At 41.7% G+C, this 21588-nt stretch overlaps 3 protein-coding genes across 6 annotated transcripts in view; 2 read left to right on the top strand and 1 right to left on the bottom strand.

Moving 5' to 3' along the window:
- mdn1 (midasin AAA ATPase 1) overlaps window positions 1-13189 on the top strand; it is a 72130-nt gene extending 58941 nt beyond the window's left edge. Inside the window, exons 88-102 of one of the 2 annotated variants that reach the window (XM_030046699.1) lie at window positions 140-278; window positions 938-1254; window positions 1571-1732; window positions 2283-2384; window positions 2500-2698; window positions 2901-3068; window positions 4160-4317; window positions 4432-4521; window positions 5236-5351; window positions 5955-6129; window positions 7370-7443; window positions 8368-8482; window positions 9041-9107; window positions 10849-10991; window positions 11904-13189. In XM_030046699.1, coding sequence (XP_029902559.1) covers window positions 140-278; window positions 938-1254; window positions 1571-1732; window positions 2283-2384; window positions 2500-2698; window positions 2901-3068; window positions 4160-4317; window positions 4432-4521; window positions 5236-5351; window positions 5955-6129; window positions 7370-7443; window positions 8368-8482; window positions 9041-9107; window positions 10849-10991; window positions 11904-12089 — 2211 coding nt within the window. In that variant the 3' untranslated portion in view covers window positions 12090-13189. Of the gene's footprint in view, window positions 1-139; window positions 279-937; window positions 1255-1567; window positions 1733-2282; window positions 2385-2499; window positions 2699-2900; window positions 3069-4159; window positions 4318-4431; window positions 4522-5235; window positions 5352-5954; window positions 6130-7369; window positions 7444-8367; window positions 8483-9040; window positions 9108-10848; window positions 10992-11903 lie in introns of both variants that reach the window. The other variant, XM_030046698.1, reaches the window with a different exon arrangement.
- Window positions 13190-14181: 992 nt separating this feature from the next.
- On the top strand, window positions 14182-18258 carry lyrm2 (LYR motif containing 2). The gene is made up of 3 exons (XM_030047396.1): window positions 14182-14290; window positions 16360-16500; window positions 16917-18258. Exons 1-3 carry the CDS (start codon window positions 14246-14248, stop codon window positions 16995-16997), a joined length of 267 nt encoding a protein of 88 aa, XP_029903256.1. The 5' UTR covers window positions 14182-14245; the 3' UTR covers window positions 16998-18258.
- A 624-nt stretch (window positions 18259-18882) lies between these two features.
- The window catches only part of ankrd6b (ankyrin repeat domain 6b), a 46697-nt gene continuing 43991 nt past the window's right edge, over window positions 18883-21588 (bottom strand). For 2 of the 3 annotated variants that reach the window (XM_030047394.1, XM_030047393.1), the window contains exons 15-16: window positions 21244-21544; window positions 18883-20856 (exon numbers count right to left, since the gene is read on the bottom strand). In XM_030047394.1, coding sequence (XP_029903254.1) covers window positions 20240-20856; window positions 21244-21544 — 918 coding nt within the window. In that variant the 3' untranslated portion in view covers window positions 18883-20239. The remainder of the gene's footprint in view (window positions 20857-21243; window positions 21545-21588) is intronic. The other variant, XM_030047395.1, reaches the window with a different exon arrangement.

Raw genomic sequence — 21588 nt, 5'->3', positions numbered from 1 at the left:
TAAATCAGAAATCCTTAGATGTAATCCCTGCAAATATTCTTCAGTCTTCTGTCATTCAGGCTAAATATCAGGGAGCGGACCGATCCCTTCTTCTTCTCTGACTTTGCCTTGTCTGACCTGTTTGGTTCCTGTTTCACAGAGGGAGTTTGATGAGAATGAAGTGGACCCGTACCACGGGAAGCAGGACCAGAGGCCCGACCCCGAGGCCATGGAGCTGCCGGAGGATCTCAACCTGGACCAGGATGATGACCAGGCTGGAGGCGAGAGCGAGGGAGACGGTAGGGCCCGACTCCGACACTCATCCCTCGCAAGAGCTGCACAACTCGAGCCAAAATTTTTAGGTTTTCTTCTGCATAGGTTGTTTATTGTTCCTTAGAAATTGCTCAAAAGTCACATTTGCTCATTACAAAACAAAAACTCTTTCGAAAACTTATCAGTCTCTTGCATTTGCATTAGTCAGTATTACTGGTTAACTGTAATTTGAAGGGAATAGGCGGTTGTCAGAAGTGCTGGGCAGTGTTCATTTTTACCTTAATACATTAATTTAAAACATTAGCACTGTATAATTAACATAAATAAGCAGGACCACCACTGAGAAGATCAACAGCTCCTACCAGCCTCTACGCTGCATTTTTAGGAAATCTGCTTTATTGGTTTATGGCACAAAACAGGAAAAGGAGGAGTGGGAGTTTGGTGGGAAAATGAGACTTCTTGGTGACACAAAGAATTTTTTTTTTTATCCTGCTCCGTAAAGCAAAACAGAAAACTTTTACCAAACAAGCAAAGAAATTTCCGCATTGTCTTTGCAACAGGAAGCGACATGGTTTAAGTCACAGTTAATTTGGCAATGTTATACCGATGTTTAATAATACAGCACATATGCGCTTTAGCACTAATGTGTTTTAAAATCTTTTGTGGCCTTGTTTCCGCTCACCAGAAGAGAATCCGTTTGACATCGACGAGAAGCCGATGACCCTGGACGAGAAGGAGGACGGACAGAAAGACGGAGAGGAGGAGGAGGAGGGAGCAGAGGGGATGGAGGAGGACCAACCGGACCAACCGGGAGAGGAGAACGGCCAGGAGCCGAAGACTGAGGAGGAGGAGGAAGAGGGAGGAGAGAGAGCAGAGGAAGACAAAGAGTCTGCGGAGAAAGAAGAGGGAGAGGGGGAGGAAGAGGAGGATAAGGATAGAGGACAAGAGGCAGGAAAGGAGGAGGATCAGGCTATTCCAAATGATAAAGGCCAGAAACCCAAGGTGCACATGTTCTCTGATGCTCCATCGCCTTACAATACTTATGCACTAAAACTATAATGATATAAATTGGTGTTGGTGTGTATGTCCAATATGCTTTTTTTTTTTCTTACAGAGCATAATGCAGAAAAAGATGGTTTTAGGCACTTTAGAGATGAATATTTGATTGTTTTTCCTTTTTCAAGAGCAGTTAACATATTTAAATGTATAGTTCTGTTTGTGTTTTTTATTCATAGTTACTCATAATTGTTAAAATCCCAGAAAAGTTTGTTTAAAGTCAGCGCACTGATGTCATTTTGCTGTCCCATTCTTCCAGGAGGAGGAGGAGGAGGAGGAGGGAGCGGGCGAGGATGAGGAGCAGCCAGAGTCAGCCGAGAGGAAGGAGCACAGCAGCGACGGTCAGACGGGAGAGCAGAACGTCCAGAGCGACACGGCCGTCGAGCTGGCAGGCGAGGCGTCGGAGAAAGACCAAGCGAAAGAGGTGCAGCTCTCATCGCGGCTTCAGATTTCTAACATTTTCTCTGGCCGTTAGCTTTACAAATAAATTGATGAGTTCAAGCAAAAAGCCACATCCTTTTGAACGTCAACGGACATCACACATCACATTTTCTTGTCAAATTCTACATGGATGATGGAAATACCATTTTCATTTCCATTTGGGGGCAAGCCACCCTCAAATTACCCCCCAAACACTCAGAAAAAAACATTGTCTTACCATTTTATTAGGGATGCTTCAGCGTCACTGACACTAAATACAAAACTTTGATACTTCCAACTAATCTATTACTTTCACCAAACAGTGTAGTCTTGGACCATTAATTTGCCATCACTGGATAAAACAATTGATATAAAATCCTTTTTTCCCCGTTCTTTGTGAAATACAGGCTTCTATGTGAAAAAAAAATGCAGAAAATCAAGAAAGTTTGCTTTATTTCTGACATGTTACTCTGAGCTCGTGGTGTTCGTGGCGTAAAATCTCCAATTAATCCATTTTAGCCCGTTATCAGTTCATCGGTCACTCTGTCTTGCAGGAGCACGGCAGCGGAGCAGCTGATGCAAGCGAGTCGGAGGGCCACCAGTCCAAGCTGACGGCGAGAATGGCTTCACAGAAACAGACTCAGAGCAAGACTCAGGTGTGTTTTGAAACATTGAAAACCCAACTTCACGATTATTTTCTGGTCTTGCCGCCCCCGCTGTTTTTCTTCAATTTTGGTCGACATTTTCACGATTGTTCCATGCCCGTTGCAGAGCTTCAAGAGGAAACCCGGTCAAGCGGACAACGAGCGATCGATGGGCGACTACAATGAACGCATCAACAAGCGTCTGCGCACCACGGAAAGCAGCAAGGAGCGGACTCAGGACAACAGGCAGAGCGACGCCAAGCAGGAGTCGGACCTGTACGAGCACATAAAAGAGGGAGAGACGGCCTACGACGCCCAGACATACGGTCAGTAAAGAGAGGATTCTACTGGGAGAAATCTACTCGACACCAGGAGACAAACGAGTCATTTATTTTTCTGAAAATCATCACCTAAACTCTTTTTTTTTTTTTTTTAAACTCCAACTTCATCGCTAGTTGTCATCAGACATTTTCATTATTTTCAAAGCACTTAGATGGATGTGATATTTACTGGTGTTGCTGTTTGCAGATGTTGCCACCTCAGACCAGCAGAAACCAGCAGGGCCTCAGCAGGACCAGGACCAAGACGATGAGGATGTCGCCATGGAGACGGAGGAACAAGAAGAAGAGCTCCAGGCTGTTGAAGGCCAGGAGCTGAAGCCCGAGAAGCTAGACTCAACTAAAGCCACACAGAAAGGTCCGGATTCAGGATCGTTTTTTATTTTATATTTTAATTTATCCAGGAACGGTTGTCATATTTTTTTTTTCAGTAGTGCCCTACAATAAGTTATATTCAAACACACATTCAACCTGAACAGCTGAATTCAGTTATTTTAATGCAAACCATCGATATCTCTACCCTGTCCTACCCTTCATCCACCTTTCTAACCTTTAGGCCACCTAACTCCAATCGTTCCATCCATAATATTGTTTTTTTTTTATCTCTCATATATCATATTTCACCGTTCTGTGCCTGTGGGAATGAGAACAATATTTTGTGTGGTACGATTGCATCCCTGACCTTTTCAAGGATTACTGCGTGCCCTTCTTCTTTTTTTGTAAATAGAAATTTTATATACCGTATTTCCCCAATTAATCGCCCGGGCGTTTAATACTCAAAATCAACTTGGACCCCAGGCGTTTAAAAGAACCAGGCGACTATTTGCTGCAGGCCTTTATTTATTTTTGCACAGACCTGCACCAGGCCATCATCGTGATGACAGTTACCGTCCAACATATTTATAGTCGGTCGATTTAAGATTACAGTACACCCTTTTTTCTAACGTTAGCTAGCTCTCTTATTTTGACAGAAAACGGAAGTGCCGCACAGTTATTGTGCGGCTAACTGTTTACTTCTGCAAAAATAAGGTGAGTAGCCTTATTTTGCGTTACCTCAATATAATGCAAATAATCGCCCCGGCGGTTATTCAGGTGGGCGTTTAATACGCAAAATGGGTGCAGACCCCAGGCGTTTAAAAGAACCTGGCGGCTATTTGCGGCCGGGCGATTAATTGGTGAAATACGGTAAAACATCCAAATTCAACGCTTTGAAAGGTAGTAAAAAGTCTCAAGGACAGTTATTAGAGATCTAATGTTGCACCATGCAATGACAGGCATCTTTGTTGCATGTCCAGTTTTAGATTAATACAGCACAGCCATTTTTTTTTTTTTTTTTTTTTTTTTTTTCAGTTCAGTTTCCAGGTTGCATTTAAAAAAGGTCTTTAAAGGTCAGATGTTTAGCTTTCAGAAGACACTCTGCAGATACTCTGACATGCTGTCGTCCCGCAGGTCTGGACAGCGGAGAGATGGAGGCCCAGAAGCAGGCAGAGGGCGAGGAAGAGGAGAAGTGGAAGGAGCGCCAACGTCCCAAAGATGAAGAGCGACCGGAGAGAAGCTCCGAGTCCACGGTTCACACGGTCCCCGAGCTGCTGCTGGACACCAAGCAGGTACACAGCCACTAAAAAACACAAAGACAGATGTATTACCTTTCACCTCTGCTTCAGAAAGTCACTGTGTAACTGAAGTCGAGCCTTAAAGCCGCCACTGCCCTGTGTCTGCAGAAACCAGTGCAGGACCCGGAGGAGATGAGGAGAGAGATGGAGCTGCAGCTGGAGGCCTGGCAGCGACAGGCTCCAGGGGCCCAGGAGGAGGTGAGTCTGCTCTGCCATCAGTCAGCTAATCATCACATTTAATGCATCTTAAAAAAAAAAAAAAAAACACTTTAGCCAGTGCTTGTATGGATAGGCTGAGTTTTGTTCCCAAATGATCTTCCCTCCACCGTTTGGAAAACAGATGACCTGCCCTGACAGAGTGATGGCTGACTCACATGAAGAAACATTTTTACCAGCTTTTTCAAGACCTTCACCTGCAAAAGGCTAACATTTTGAGAAGGGAATGAACTATATTGTTAAAATACTGATTGATGAATTTTAGATTATCCTCCTTTTCTCTTCATCTGTTTGGACTAATGCACATCATGTTTCGTGATTTGTAAATCCTGGCCTAAATCTTCAGTAAATAAGTATTATAATTATTTAGAAAAGTGCACATTTTCACCACAAAATACTAATTTGATCATGCTCTGTTGGAGGGATTTAGCTGCTTTGAGAGATTATGAGCACCAGGTTTGAGTTGCTGCACTGGTCCTCCAAGGAGAAATGTGTCTTTTTGTCTGTCCTGTGCGACAAAGAAGGAAAAATGAAGTCAGGCCCTCTGCCTTAAGACCACGCCGCCTCATCCTGGTCACGTCTGACTTCTAGGCTGAATCTTAATCAATTTTTATTTGACTGGAGTCCTCAGTTTTTTTTGTTTAAATGTATTTCTTGGCTGTCTCACTTGTGTTCACCGTCTTCCCCGCGGTCCAGGAGAGCGCGGCAGCCGCCATGTGGCAGCAGTACCAGACGCTGACCTCGGCCCTCTCCCAGCAGCTGTGCGAGCAGCTCCGACTCATCCTGGAGCCGACGCAAGCCGCCAAACTCAAGTCAGTACCGGCGCCGGGCTTCTGATCACATTCGAGATGCTTCTTGCTTTTTCCGGATTTTGTTTTCCAAGATAAAATGCAGGAAAGGGACTGTGGGTCATTTTGTGGTTGGCTGTTTCATTCATTCATTTGCTTACTGTTAGATCAGGTTTTGACCAAATTCGGATGACTAATTTGTTTGTCCATTTTTTTTCTCATGATTTCTCTGACACTCCTGATCAGATTTTGATGAAAATGGTGACTCACACACATCAGTTCTGACATTTTCAAAATGACACTGATCTGCCAAAAGGTGGTGCAGTTATTCCAGCGCAAAACAAGATGATATTTTTGTTACTTCTTGACCCAAAGTGGGATTGGATTTTTAGCAGGGGTTTCCATGTTGCTGTTCTTATGCATGTGCACTACTTAGGGTATTTTGTTTTTTTGTTTTTTTTGCACAGTACACATTTGTTAGTAACTACTGTAATAGAGAAACACTCAAAATTACTTTGTATCAGTATTCAGGAAACTACTGCTGTCAGCAACTTCAACACAGTTCAGCAAGTTGGATGATTTCATTATTAATCCGGTTTGTGATCTGTAACCCTCGCTGCTCCACAGAGGTGACTACCGCACGGGGAAGCGTCTCAACATGAGGAAGGTCATCCCCTACATCGCCAGTCAGTTCCGCAAAGACAAGATCTGGCTGCGGAGAACCAAACCCAGCAAGAGGGACTACCAGATCTGCCTGGCGGTGGACGATTCCTCCAGCATGGTGGACAACCACTCCAAACAGGTCGGTCCGACTGCGAGCGCGTTTCAACCGAGACTCTAAAATGTGCTCGCTTGTTTTCAGTCGACACGAGGCACACAGGCCTACCTAAATGAAGCTTTACCGTTCATGTTCACGGTAGACGCAAGTTAAACCTTAAGTGTATCTTTCATTAAACTTTGAACTGTAACCTTACTGTCTAAAAAGTGTTTAAATGTGTGAAATCAGAGGCCTTACAGTTTAACGGTAGGGATTTCAAGACCAGGAAAGAGCTGCCTTAATGTTAAGAAAAAAAATTAAAAACGATCATTTCAAGAAAACCATTTATTTATCAAGAAGGTTAATTATTGTTTTTGAGAATTGGTTTTGATAAGAGATTTTTTCCTATTTTTCCCCACAGCAAAGTTCAGAAAATGATTTTATTTATTTATTTTATTGTATTTTATTTATTTATTTATGGAAGAAGGTTCATTAATGTAGTCCCAAAGCCTCAGTTGTTTCTGGAAGGTGATGTGCCACAGGCCAGAGCTTCCCAGGCCTCTGTGCACAGGCCCCGCCCCATGGTGAGGTTATAAAATTCACATGACCCTGGTAATGAAATAGATCAAGATTAAAGTCCTTTGTTCACGTTGTCTTTACTTTAGTGTAATGTCTTTAGGTCCATTTCAGAGGAGGACAGAAATCCAGCTGCTTTTCTAAGCTGGCAACTGAACAAATAGATTAGTAGCCTTGCTCTTACTGTGACTTGACTACTGTCCAAAAAAAAAAAAAAAAAAAACACAACGGACTGTAGTTTTCCCACATGAGAATTAGATATTGTTGCTGTCACTTTAGTTAATCATTTCTTCTAGGAACTATTTAAGTATGATTGGCAGAGGAGGCTTTGTGTTTCCACATTCTTGCTCGCATAATGAGGATCAGAGCTGAAAACTGTCAGTCTGCAGGCCACGATGGACGATAAATCCCCGAACTTGCCAACCTCTCTCAATATTTGACTGCCGACTGGATTTATGAATGGATTAAAACATCCAAATGATGGTTCTTTCTATAAGCTATCCGAAGAGGCTTTCTAGGTGGACACATTTGGAGGCTTTAGTCAGATTTTGAGTTTTGTTTAATTGAAAGAAACGGGGAGATTTTGATTCTCCTCAGGGAGAAGAACTCTTGGGTCAAATGATTATATATACTTTAAAAAAAAAAAAAAAAGCAATTTACAGTTGAATGACTCTTACCGTTAAGTTATCTGTTCTCCTGTGTGATGCAGCTGGCGTTTGAATCCCTGTCGGTGATCGTCAATGCTCTCACTCTGCTGGAGGTCGGCCAGGTGTCTGTGTGCAGGTAAGATCATTCACTTGGAGAAACACTGTGCTTTTTTTGCACAGTGTTAAAAAAAAAAACCCACAAAAGAAGAAACAAGAAGAAACTAAGTGGGCAAAGAAATTTGATAAACAGAAATTAAATGGCTAAAAAGTGCAACAATCAATCAATCAATCAATCACTCAATCAATATCTTTATTTGTCCCCAATGGGGCAATTAGTTTCACAACAGAGGAAGCACACACAACAAAGTAAACAAATACACATGACATAGTAAATTACAATTCCAAGTACACATTATAGAAAAAATAAATAAAATAAAATAAAATAAAATAAATGAATAAATAAATGATCACTTGAATTAGAGAGACCATTTCAAGTTAGGAAGACTATTCCACCCATCTACCTTTTTCTCCTTTTTTTTTTTAAAAGAGAAACAGCATAGGGTACAAAGGAGTGCTTGTATCTGTTTGTTTTTGCAAGTGGGAGTCTGAGCAGTGAACCTGATGGTAAAAACTGGAACTGTTGGTGTAAGGGATGAGAGCGGTCAGACAAGATGGAGATTGCTGATACATAAAGATAAGATAAGATAAGATAAGATATTCCTTTATTAGTCCCACAGTGGGGAAATTTCCAGCATTACAGTAGCAAAGTGGATAGCAAAATATGAAGCAAATTTACATTATAAACAGATAATAAATAGCAGCAAGCAATATAAACACTATAAACAAGGAATATAGAAAAAATAGAAATATGAACAATTTAAACAGCAGAAAATAACCTAAACAAGCATGGCATGCAAAATGAAAATGCATAAAATAAAATCATCCTGGACATGAGCGTGAGTGTGTTTATCTTTGCAAACTTGCATGCACAGCTGCTGTTGTGCACATGCCCTCGATTTAAAAAGGCTAACACTTTTAACATCTTCGGTCATGCCTTCAGCTTTGGCGAGACGGTGCAGCTGCTCCACCCTTTCCAGCAGCAGTTCAACGACGAGTCGGGCGCTCGCATACTGAGACTCTGCCAGTTCCAGCAGAAGAAGACCAGAATAGCACAGGTGGGAGTCCTCGTCCTGCTCAACGGCTTTTCACCACGTCCGCTGTCCCTCCACAGTCGAGCTTATTTATATAGTCAAGCTTATTTAGAGTAATTTCCCATACCTTTTCAACATAGGACATTTGATTACTAGCCATAATGTTTCACTGTTCAGATGATGAAACAAGTACATAACCTGTATTAGAGGTTGATGTCGCTCCACCTTGGATTTCCTGTCCTGTTGACATAATGGCTTTTAGGAGGGTTTTGGAAGAGTATTTATAGCGGAAAACATTTCAAAACAGAATACTATAACACCACTGAAAATAAAGGGAAACACATTTTCAGCATCATTTACAATGCCGTGTGAAAGTAGTTAATTTCCTTGTTTAAAAAAATATATATATATATATTGTCTATGGGGAAAATGAATGGGAAGTTTTACTCGCAGGACTGGAGTTTGTGGTTTGCTTGCTCTTTCGTCTCCATAAAGTTTAGTTCTGGATGTGCAACGTGGCCGCATTAAATTGCGCCCGTTCTTGTCACTGCCTGACAGTCGTGTCTCGCCTCTCTCCTGCAGTTTTTGGAGACTTCAGCCAAAATGTTTGGAGCAGCGCGACAGCAGATGCCAGGATCCACAAACTCAGGTAACGTGTCGCGCTGCGGTAATGTGCTTTGCTGACACACCGCTGGCACCTCAAGTCCCTGTGGGAAATTATCGGAGCATAACCACATAATCAGCATCTTAAGAAGAGATTTGGAGACAGTCCATCAAATAAAATACATCTTTGCTGTGATGATTTTATTTATTTTTATTTTTTTTTACTTATTTTGACACTGCATACGAACTCTGCTGTATCTCAACATTAAGTAAGCGCTAGAAAAAACAGGGTTTAAATCATGGTTTCTGCTGTAAGAATAGCACATTTTCCTGCACCCTCCAGGTAGCAGCTCTACATACTATACGTTAATAGATTGCATCATAATTTCTGCTGCATAACAGACATCAGTGACTCTCATAAGGCTAAAATACACTCACCCTTGCAATTCAGGGCTCTGCAGTCCCCTGCAGTTTAAATCTAAACAGGGGATGCACTTAGTTTGAACAACAACAATACACCGTGGGAGGGTGGGACATTTAGAGGGCTGGTAATTTGGGCTGTAGCTGGTACCAAACACTTTGGCAGATATCCACCCAGCATTTGGAGAGCCTGTTTTCAAACAAGTGGGCAGGTTAAAATGTTGAGAGCAGCTGCTGAGACTCGGTCTTGCCAGCCACCATGGCTGCTTGAAAAGTCAGTTCCCGCGTTGCCAACAGATGCATTCACGAAGGCCTGCTGATTGGATTCGCCCCTGTGCCGCTGAGGAAAGGGAATCCATTCCCAGTTTGTATCCAGTGTCCAACAAACAAGCGTTTAGTGTGGCACCAGGAGGCCAGGCAGTCCCAGGACCAGAGCCAAGCCTTCTGAGTCTGAAGCGAGTCATTGTCACGGCCGTAAAGCCCCTGGTGGAGCTAACGTTTCCCCTTCATGAGGCTGGGATTCAGGCTGCCTAATAAAGCAGGGTAGCAACGTCCCTCTGAGGCAGCTCAGTCACTGACCCAGCAGCAGAGCAGCAGGCCAGCGGAGGCGGACTCAAAGGAGAAAAGACAAGACAGCTCTCTCAAAGTGGAGACACTTCCTAGCACAGTGTCTGCAGGTCTTTAAAGACACTTAAAATGTCCTAATTTCCTTTTTTTACACCTTAAAAGTCATTAATAGTGTGAAATTTGAAAATATGAGGTGATTAATGAACACTTAGTAAAAGTCTTCTGCATCAGTCAACGTTTCTGATGTTATAAAACTCTCAGCATACTGAACCTATTATAAGGCTGGGCATTGTGGACAAAATCAAATATCATTTATGACCAAACACCTCAATATTGACATTGTGAGCACATTGTAGGAATGACTAGTGGTGCTTTGAGATTTTTAATAAACAGTCATTAGTGATGTGAATATGATAACCAAGCAGGTAGAGACAAAAAACAGAACATCTAGAACAGAAGTTCAGAAAACTGCATTCCTTTACTGTAAAAAACAGACAGTTATGCCATACCACAGTACCCCAGATGATATATTGTTATATGTAATTATATCGATGTAATATCTATTTATTGCTCAACCCCTGAACCGATTGCACTGCTCCTTCATTCTGAGCTGCTACACTTAAACCAACTGGGAAAATATAAAACCTGTCATACTGTCCTGGAGAAAGAAATTTAAGGAAATCCTTGTACTTACCTGTCCTGAGTTCTGGCTGGATTTCCAGGTGTGTTGTAACTAACCACCACACCCACCCCTCTGACCTCTGACCTCTGACCCCTGACCTGTGACCCTCCCTCCACAGAGATCGCCCAGCTGCTGCTCATCGTGTCGGACGGCAGGGGGCTTTTCCTGGAGGGGAAGGAGAGGGTGACGGCAGCCGTGCAGGCGGCTCGCAGCGCCAACGTCTTCGTCATCTTCGTCGTCCTGGACAACCCCAACTCGAGGGTAAGGCAGTGCTTAAAGGAGCAGTTCACTCAAAAGCACTCTGGTTGTATCATGTCCTCACCCTGAGTGGTCTTAAATATCCAACAAAAAAAAAAAAGAAAAAAGATTTTGATCCCATGCCCCAACAAGAACGAATGTTTCAAAAACTGTAGCCACTTCTTTTAGCTTGGAGTTGAAATTTTCCAGAGGTAGATTATTTGTATTTATTTATTTTTTTATTTTAAACATAATTACATTGGTATGAGATGAACTGAACACACACAGTTTGTGAGCTTGTTTTGGCTGCTGTTTGGTGCTAATCAACTCCATTCTAGCAGAGATGACAGCTGTTTTGGGAAGTTTTTGTGATTCAAAACTTTTACAGCAGGCAGCCAAGACTCTTCAAGTTGTACACATGATATTAACAACATAGTTTTTAAGTGAAGTATTCTTTCAGTGGTAAGCCAAATTTCCCTGTTTTAAAGTCACAGTGAAATGAAAAATGTTTGTTTTTTCAGCTTGTTAGCTCTTTTTCCATGCCATAATATTCAGTTATTTAACAATGCCAAACAATTAATGATTTTTTTTTTTTATTGATTATTTTATTTTATTTTATTTTATTTACTATTTTGGTATTTTTCCTATTTCTTCTACCAGCTGGAAATCAATGCATCTGCAGGGGTGAACCAGTAGCCATGAACAAAAATTTCAGCCAATAAAAACAGAAAATGTTTGATTGATAATTGTGCCGGTCCCACCATATAAAAAACACTTTTTTCCACTTTTGAAAGATGCCTCTCCATGTTAAAGTCCCGCCCCAGCAACTTGTTTCAGGAAGAAACAAGATGGGAACTATTTTTTTTCCCGTTTCTCCAGTTTAATCTTCAGTGTGGCTGATTAAAGTCTGACTAAAACCTCTGTTGATCTGTGCAGGACTCCATCCTGGACATCAAGGTGCCCATATTCAAAGGGCCGGGCGAGCTGCCGGAGATCCGCTCCTACATGGAGGAGTTCCCCTTCCCGTTCTACGTCATCCTGCGGGACGTCAACGCCTTGCCGGAGACCCTGAGCGACGCGCTGAGGCAGTGGTTCGAGCTCGTCACGGCAGCCGACCAGTAGACCAATGAGAAGCCATTTTTTTTAGAAAGGGAGGAGGGAGGGCCGGCAAACAACTGCACAATGCCACTCTGCTGCTAGCCTCTCAACAGAACTTACAAAAAAAAAAGAAAAAAAAAAAGAGAAAAACATGGACACAAAAAAGACGGATTTGCCGCTGTACATGTGCCTTTATTTTCTTATTTTTACTCTAATTTTAGTAGACTCTGTAGAGTTTGATAGCAACCTTTGCTGTTTTGTCTTTGTCATCAGGGGAATTCTCGAAGTTTCTTTTGTAATGTAACAAGGATTGCTTTAACTTGCACGTCTCTGAGAAACGGTAGAAACAAAAATGTGATTCCCTTGCGTGTGAAACACCTCAGTGAAGCGTCAGTAAATACCTCTTTTGTCCCCCCCTGTACAATAACCCCCCTTTCACGTTTGTGTGGATGTTTTAGTCAGTGTTACGAGCGTCATGAAATCACTCATCTTCAATGTGAACACAACAACCGATGTACAGAGCTGACGGTACAGAGTTGTGGTATTGTGTTTTTGAACAGCTGTTTTTGCGTAAAAGAACCCCCCTCATAATGTCACGGCATAACAGTAGCATGTTGGTGTGGTCTCGACTGACATTTAGAGGAACTCAAAAAAAAAAAAAAAAATGTGCCTTGGAGAGGAAAACGGTGTTGCATCTCACTTCACACCTGCGATGAACGGTCTTAGAGGCGCGGTCACAGCTCTGTAAAGGTCAGGATTTTTAAGAAATTCAGTTCTTATGCACTTTGAAGCACAGGGACTGCAGATTCCAATTTTGATATATGCTCCAATAACCAATTTTTGTGGTTTCAAGACACATATCTGCTGTGTTCATTTTACAACCATACTGTGTGTGACTTACACATCTGCAGAAAGAGAGCGAGGAGCTCATCACTGTGTCCGTTAGGAGTAGACTCGAGGTGTTTATGATTGTGCATTGAAATGTTAACCACCAATGTGTTTTGTAACGTGGACATAAATGTAAGCAGGCATTGGTTATATTTAAGAGGTTGTTTCTTCATGACACCCATCTATTAAAACCATACCATGACACGAATGATCCTGATAATAAACAGTTTCAAAGGTCTTGTTTTGTTTGTTTTGCTGTGGTGCAGAAGTAGTCCAGTAATTTTAGGCCAAAATTGGGGTCAACCTAGGACAAATTGCAAGAGAAGCAAACTCAACTGATTTTGTATCCTCAGTTTGTCCTGAGTGAGGGGAAAAAAAGTCCCAAGAAATCCCATTGGCGGAAAGTTTTGAAAATCACCTATTTATGACCACATATTACCAAAAAAACACTGTTTTTAACACACAGGGGAAAGGGGTTCAAATTTTTACTTTCAGATATCACTATAAAAATTCACAAGTTGATTGCACACACAAAGACAAGAAAAAAAGTCAATTACAAGTTCTTTGAATTATTCTGTTTACACATGCATATCACACATTATCTGATTTGATATGCGCTAATAAGGAATATCAGGAATAAATGCCAGAACAGATATTTAAACAGTGGATTAAAAGGTTACTATATATACAGTACCTTTTAATTCACTGTTATGTAGTAACCTTTTAATTCAAGGTTACTATATATATAGTAACTTTTAATTCACTGTTTAAATGTCTCTTCTGCATTTATTCCTTATATTCCTATTAGCGCATATCAAATCAGATAATGTCTGATATGCATGTGTAAACAGAATAATTCAAAGAACTTGTAATTGACGTTTTTTCTTGTCTTTGTGTGTGCAATCAACTTGTGAATTTTTATAGTGATATCTGAAGTAAAATTTTGAACCCCTTTCCCTGTATGTTAAAAACGTGTTTTTGGTAACATGTGGTCATAAATAGGTGATTTTCAAAACTTTCCACCAATGGGATTTCTTGGGACTTTTTTTCCCCTCACTCAGGACAAACTGAGGACACAAAATCAGTCGAGTTTGCTTCTCTTGCAATTTGTCCTAGGTTGACCCCAATTTTGGCCTAAAATTACTGGACTAAGTGACACTGTTTGTTGCAGGTTTTATTCTCCAAACCTCTAGGGGGCGACAAACGCTGCGCTCAGTGCTGTGCGCTGCCATGGAGCCGGCCTGGTTTCCTTGACAACATCCGCTGCGGAGGTTGTGTCACAGCCCTGCATCATGTCCGTTTCAAGGTTACCTCCTACTGCTTTTTCTTTAAAACAGGTAAATATAATAACGAACAGTATGCTGGAAATTGATAGCTTTCTTAAAAACTACCGAAGAATTGATCATTTATCCAACTCGGTGAAATTACAGTTGCTAACTTTTCTTCAGCCGCAGCTAGCCATGCATGCTAATTTTAGCGACAGGCGATTATTAGTTTTATAAAACTCATAAAACAAATAATAATAGAAACTACACAAGGCTAATGTCCAGTATGTCTTTACTTTATCAGTGCAAGTCGGAAATTACGTGTAAAGTTAGTATTATTTACGAGAAACTGGTGTTGACCATTAATTTAACAACTAGCATGTGTGGTGTCACCGTTAGCTAAGGTAGTTTACCAACTAAACAAGTAACTTTTATTCTATGTACAAATTACAGCTTTACAGACGGTTTTCATGTTTACTTGTTCATATTCAGGATGGAAGTGGACACAGGCTTGTCACGTTACTGGTCGTTTACCCAGAATGTGATGCTAAAAATAACATTAGCTCATATGATTGAAAGGCACACCATGTAGTTTCAAATGGGAGGGGAACAGCATTTTGTGTATTATGCCCCTTTTCCACTAGTACCTACTCAGCTCGACTCAGCTCGACTCGGCTCGACTCTACTCGGTTTAAGAGCTTTTCCATTAGGTCGTAGTACCTGCTAGCAGGTCCCATTTTAGCACCTACTCATCGGGGTTCCAAGCGAGCTGAGTCGAGCTGAGTCGAGCTGAAAATGTGACGTTAACGCCGTGCAGGCAACTGATTGGACAGGGAGTGACGAGAGCGACTCCCGCACGAAAACAAAACCCGACATTTAAAAAAAAAAAAAAACAAAAACGGCAACAGCGGCCGTGCGCATTGACCGTCAGTGAAGTTGTCAAAGTCGGAAATGGCAAGCAAACCGCGACCGCGGTCAAATAAAGACGTGGAGACTTTCCTGAGCTTGTTGGCGGCCCCAAAGAATCCAGAGGGAGCTGGACGGTGCGCCGCGACTCCAACCACGGCGAGGTGCGACTCAACTGTAATGGAAAACCACCTAACCGTGTCGAGGCGAGTAGAGTCGAGCCGAGGCGAGCTGAGTCGAGCCGAGTAGATACTAATGGAAAAGGGCCATTAGTGTTAAAGACGAGGCTGAGGATAAAACTCCTCGGATTCGTCCCTATCCAATCCAATCCAATCCACTTTATTTATATAGCACAACTGAACAAACACAAGGTTTTCCAAAGTGCTGCACAGCAAGATAAAACACCACAAAATAACACAACAAAAGCAGAATAAAAAGGTAAAAAAAAAACAAAAAACAGTAGGATAACACGATAAAATAAGATAAGATCAATTAAAATAAAATCAGATAAAGTAAATAATAATAATAATAATAATAATAATAATAAAACAAAATAGGATAGCATAAATAAAATATATTAAAATATTAAAATAAAATAATAAAATAAAAATAAAATAAAGTAATAATACAATTATAATTTTAATAGAATAAAATAATGTAAATAATGATGTAAACTAATAACCTGCTGAATTAATGCAACACGTTCGAATGTCTGTCTTTAATCTGGTGGTTTGATGTCAAATGTAAACAAAAACATAACATGAAGCACGGCGCTGGTGTAAATTGGGTCAGGATGGGGTCAAAGATTGTCCTGAACTCCTGAGGCATCTTGAAGTTGTATTCTTTTGAAACCCGAGTGGTATTCATCATTGTTTACCACATCATGACAAGGTGGGATGCCCTGAAAACCAAAAGTCAGTATCATGTTGCTGCTTTTGAGTCATAAAGCTAGACAATAGTGTGATGGAGAGTAATGAAATCTAGTTTTGAAACTTGTAACTATACATTCAGTAGCAAAAGTATAGTTTGACACAATGTTAGTTTAGTATGATTAGTGTGTGAACCATCTGCTGAGGTGTAATGTAATCTGGTAGTTACATATGTGCCACCAGTATGTTGAATTGCACGGTAAATAATTGTTCATTTTTAGGTTTTAAAATTAATACTCACTTTGCTGATACATGCCTGTACTTACATCCATGCTTTCATTCTGACCGGCTGCTTTTCTTGGTCAGTTTCTGCAGAGGCAGAGGGTTTTGTCAATTTACAGAAACATGCTGAGGACCATAAGACAGGTGCCAGACGAGGGAGACAGGAAATACCTGAGGGACTGGGCGAGGGAGGAGTTCAAGAGGAACAAAACTGCCACAAACCAGGTAAATGCACATCATTATGTATATAGTGTGCTTCTCTTCACATTGAATAGTAGCCAGTGGGTGACCCAGCTCACCTTGAACCTTTAAGCGCAAAATTATTTTAGACAAACACACAAACAATTTTCAGTCTCAATACATACCTTTGCCCTAATTTAATGTCATTTTTGTCCATCCACAATCAGCATAGTCTACAAGCATAGTCTACAAGTATTTTGATTGATTATAATTATTGATTATCTGACAAAAACATACCAGTAAGTTGTATAAAGGAATACAGTTGGAGATGGCTGTTCTTGTGAATCAACTTGAATATTGTCATGCAAAATGTGGAGACCCTGCTCGCAAATGACGCAGTTATGTATTTTCCCCGTATCCCCCCTCTTCACTACTGATATTTCCTCTCAAATATCCCTCAGGATGCCATCCGCATGATGATCACACAAGCAAACAACCACCTGGAGACGCTCCAGAAGTCTCTGGCACTGGCCAGGAGCTGAAGCCTCACAGCTGCTGGGAGTCAGTAAGATCTTACATTGACTTCACACTGTCACGGCCTACAGACTGCTTTGGACTCTGTCTCAGTGAAGACCTCACATGGCTGCTGGATGGTGCTTGAGCTTTAGAGATGCCTCTGTAGGTGATGCTGCGCCGGGCAGCAGTACCATCAGCTGGCCATGGGATGTCCCTGTGTGATTAACACAGCACTGCTGAGGCAGCTCTGATGCTGCGTTCACATTGATCTGGATGAAGCAGAATGGGATGACACCTTGTTGCTGTAACTGGAAATATTCATATCTTGAACTCATGAACTCATGGAATGAAAAGAGTAAAATGCCCAATTCCACCATTAAATGAATGAATGTGTAGGCATTTTACTCTTTTGTGTAAGGACACTGTCAAAGCTAGCAGCTTATTCATCAGTGTGTATGTTCCCGTAGTATCAAAATCACTGTAATGTCCACGTTCAAAATCACTTATTTTATTTATAAATTCATGTCATAAGCAATAAAACTGAATAATGAATAACGTTTGCTGTTCGCACAGGGGTTGGTTTTATTACTGTCAATTAAACTGATAACTGAATCTTTACCTTACTGTTAACTTGCACTGTTGACATCTGTGGATTCACTTGCACAACTGGTGCTCGCATGAAAAAATACCACATTCAACTTACATTTACCACTAACAGGCTGAAGTTGATGCTTTTTCTCATGTTGGGAGTTCATATTCATGGAAAATGTGATGTGATGTGAACATGATATTTTTAGTATGTGGATCCCAAACCAGTTTGTGTTGACAGCACACCTTTATTTGATAAATATCACGTATTATGAACTCAGATTTGCTATGTTTTTTGCTGCTCTTGTGCTCTAAGTGTTGACATAACAATGGAGAAATGGCAGCCTCAGATCAAGAGGGATTGCTAACTTACAGTGAACAAAGTGATGGTGTAGTCTAACAAGCTGTTAGGTCCAGTGACTGAAGTTTTGACCCACTTTCTAAGGCCAACATTCCCTGTTGTCGGCTGTCCAAATGTGCATGACATGTAATAGTTTTGCAGGCATCATTCAGCAAAGCCTGTTCTGCTGCTTTTCCTGCAGCGGTGAGACTTTCACAACACTTGTTGATCCTATGACGATAAAAAAGTATCAAATGAATGAATTAGGCCTACAGTGTGAACCGTGAGGGTGAATGTGCACGTTTGCCACTGACTTTGGTTTGTGTATTATCTATTAAATGGGCAACGATTACAAAATAGACACATTTACAATGTTTATTTTTTATACAAAATACATTGTCATCATTACACAGAGTGCTGTTCATATCAACAGAGTCATCCATATACAACAAGCCTCCAACATGAACAGAACAGGCAGTCGCTACATAAAATCTACACTGGACAGTAATACTGCGACACACAACGCTGTTTTCTTCATGCAAATTGTCTCGACATATAATTCATCTCTCTGACTTGGCAACACGACAAGATTGTCTTCTCACAGCTCAAGAAGATTTTGGAGAGGTCTTCGGGGAAACTGTATAATTCAGGTAGTCAAATAAATCTTAATGGTGGTGAAATAGTTTGTTTAGAGTCGGCTGTAGTGAAAGATCATCACTTGATATCGCTCCGAGACTTGCTCGTGGGCCAAGATTCCAGTTTGAGGAATTCATTTTCTTGTCTTAGTTTGGAAGTATAGAACATAAATTTGATCTTTTCCAGGTCTTGAAGAGTTCTGAAATGTTTTTATTCCCAGTATATGTACACATTTTACATGGCTACAGACCCCAGAGCCTATTTATGTTGTTTGGCGTTGAAAGTAATGTTGTGCTGTATGATTTCAGTGGTTGCCTAGGTTATACTGAATACTGACCCACAGCATCAAATCCTGTTAAGTCATTAAGGTCTTTTTTTTTTTTTTTTTTTTCAGGAAAAATCCCAAGGGAAAGTAGACAGATGCCTAACAGTACAAAAGATTATGTTATTTGTCAAAAGGCCTATTTATAAACGCTTAGTCCTCCCTAGCACCACTTGCTATTCATTTAAATGATTGTAAACGTGTTTCACTCACACTTTTACCAGTAAATTAAAGCTGGTGTAACTATAGACACTGTGCTATTAAATTAGCACCGCTGCAGAAACCTCTCAGTGGAAGGATGAATGGGTGACATCAGACACACCACTGCTCGACTCAGCTATTTATAAGGATTGACAAGATGTGATGGTGAAATTAAAGTTTAAAATGTGACGTGGTGTGAAGATTTGCCTGTTTGTGCAGTTAATTCCCTCCAAAAAAAAATTAAAGATTGATGCGCAAAAAGCTCATCAACAGGGGCTTAAATAGTGTCAGTTTGGCCACATTCACACAAGGTTGCCCTTTTAAATCACAAAGCTGAATTCCAGCTTGCAGATAACATTAATAAGCTTATTATGCTGCTATTTCTCCATCATGGCTGACTTCAAAGTGTTGTCGTTTTTTTCTTGCAGTTCTTGTGCCCGAGGTTAATGGTTACATGGAAATGCTCCACATGAAGTTACTGTGTTTGTTCTTGGCAGCACATATAATGCACATTGAGAGATTACATAACGCATATCCATATTTAGATTATGGTTGGATGAATTTGTATATGTGTGTGTGTGTGTGTGTATGCAATAGGGTAAAATTGTATTTGTGCATCTGTACACGCTGCACACCAGTGTTAATGCCCTTTCATGTGATATACTGCGCCTATCCTACTATAAATGGCACAGTACATCCATTTTAAACATCTAGCTTTACATCTATTTTATTTACAACGCACAGTGCACAAGAGCTGCCCTTATCACTATATTTACAAATCTAGACGTAACATGACAACTACCAGGTCAGTGATTTATTACTCATATCAAAGATAGATAGATAGATTTCTGATGTAGAACTGAAATGGGTGTTTTGTGTATTTTGTTAATTAGTGTGATTCAGAAAAGTAGGGTTTTAAGCAGTTATAAATATGAAACACCTGTAGTTATGTGTATAATTAAGTAGATCCATGGCCTTTAGGAATGCAAATAATGAATTGAGTAACCCATGCATATGGCTGCTTGTGTCGAAGAACAGAAAATCTGACATTAAAATTTTTGTGGCGCAGATGCAGATTTTCTCATGGCTGTTTGGAGAGGGTAAAATCAAGTTCTGTGTGGTTTGTAGCTGTTTTTGCTGTCCAGTTTCTGAAACCTCTCGCTCCCCCGTATGGCTGAGTGTTAGCAGTCATCATGTCTGCTAGTCCTCAGCATGCGCAGCTCGTCCTCCAGGTAGGCGATCCTCTCCATCAGGGCGGCCCGGTCCGCCTGGGCCCTCTGGTCGGCCTGCCAGCGAGCCTCCTGGATCTTCCTCTCGTACCAGCGCTCCATCTGCGTCGACACCGCCTCGAAGAAATACTGGGTGACCTCCAGCGCGTGCATGTTCTCCCTCTCCTGTGCAAAGGAGAGGTCGCTGGGCTGGTTCCCACACACCTCCTGAGTCGGAGTCCTACCCCCTGCCTGTCCCGTGGCCCCTGCGGCCCCTCTGGACTTAGTCCTGCCCTGGGAATGCCTCTTGTGGTGCCTCCCCCTGTCCCGGCCGTGCTCCCTCTCTTTGTGATCAGTCCTGCTGCTGCAGCGGCGCTCTGTCGCAGGGGAGAGGCTGCTGGTCCTGTGGTTTCTACCACTGCTCGCCCCAAACTCTAGGATGTCCATGTCTGGCAGCAGTTCATGGTTCTTCCTTCGGGTGTCAGTAGAGATTATCGAGCGCTCCTTAGGCCGCACCACTTGAGTAGATGACAGCGGGCTCCTGGCTCCAGCTGAAGACGCAATGTCTGCATTATGAGCCTTATCACCATCTGTTGAATGTGCAAGAGGGAGTTGTTGAGTACGTACAATTACACAGTAATCACCAAAAAGCACAGCTCATGCAAATATTCATGATTATTCAAGCCAGCCTGTTAATTGATATGCAATATAAACTTGTGCACCATGAATAATAGAAAGCACACTGCAGGCAAGTTGAGTCAACATTTCACTGACAATGTTTGGCTCTGGCAGCAATCTGTTATTTTCTTCCAAAAAGGTCATGACAGAAGAATAATGTACTTAGATTATGCAATGTTTTGGTTACGTAAGCCTGTATATTCCCAAAACGAGTCCATTCTCGTTGTGAACATGTGTCTGGCTGCGCGTGACAAGCCCTGCAAATTTAGAGCACTGGTTCACTGAGCTGTCTATCATACCTGGAGAGCTTTCAACATGAACCACAAAGTAGTGGTTGGCAGAGCCGCCCTCTGCCACGCTGGGCTCTCCCTGGGCAGAGTCCAGCTGAGCCTCGCTGCTGTGGACCTCCAGGCACTGGGAGCTGCCACCCTGGCCAGGAGGCAGCACGCTGAGCCCGGCCGCATTGACCTCGTTCAGGCCCTCCGTCACAGAGGTTGAGCGCTGCAGCATGGGGCCACGTGGATCCCCCGCGAAACGAACCTCGATGTTCTGCAGCTTGGACAGGCACCAGCTTTTCAGCTCATTGACCATTGACGCCTGCTTAAAGGGCAGAGAAAATCACAAGAGGTTTTAACGGATTTATA

The sequence above is a fragment of the Myripristis murdjan genome, chromosome 24 (genome assembly GCF_902150065.1).
Source record: "Myripristis murdjan chromosome 24, fMyrMur1.1, whole genome shotgun sequence".
Lineage (NCBI taxonomy): Eukaryota > Metazoa > Chordata > Actinopteri > Holocentriformes > Holocentridae > Myripristis > Myripristis murdjan.
This window is presented reverse-complemented; position numbering and strand designations above follow the sequence as displayed.

Bases quoted from the DNA above. Each gene is read 5' to 3' on its own strand.
- lyrm2 (XM_030047396.1), top strand. From the start codon at position 14,246: ATGTCCGTTTCAAGGTTACCTCCTACTGCTTTTTCTTTAAAACAG. The intron at 14,291-16,359 runs GTAAATATAATA...TTTCTTGGTCAG, and splicing joins CTGCTTTTTCTTTAAAACAG to TTTCTGCAGAGGCAGAGGGT. The intron at 16,501-16,916 runs GTAAATGCACAT...AATATCCCTCAG, and splicing joins ACAAAACTGCCACAAACCAG to GATGCCATCCGCATGATGAT.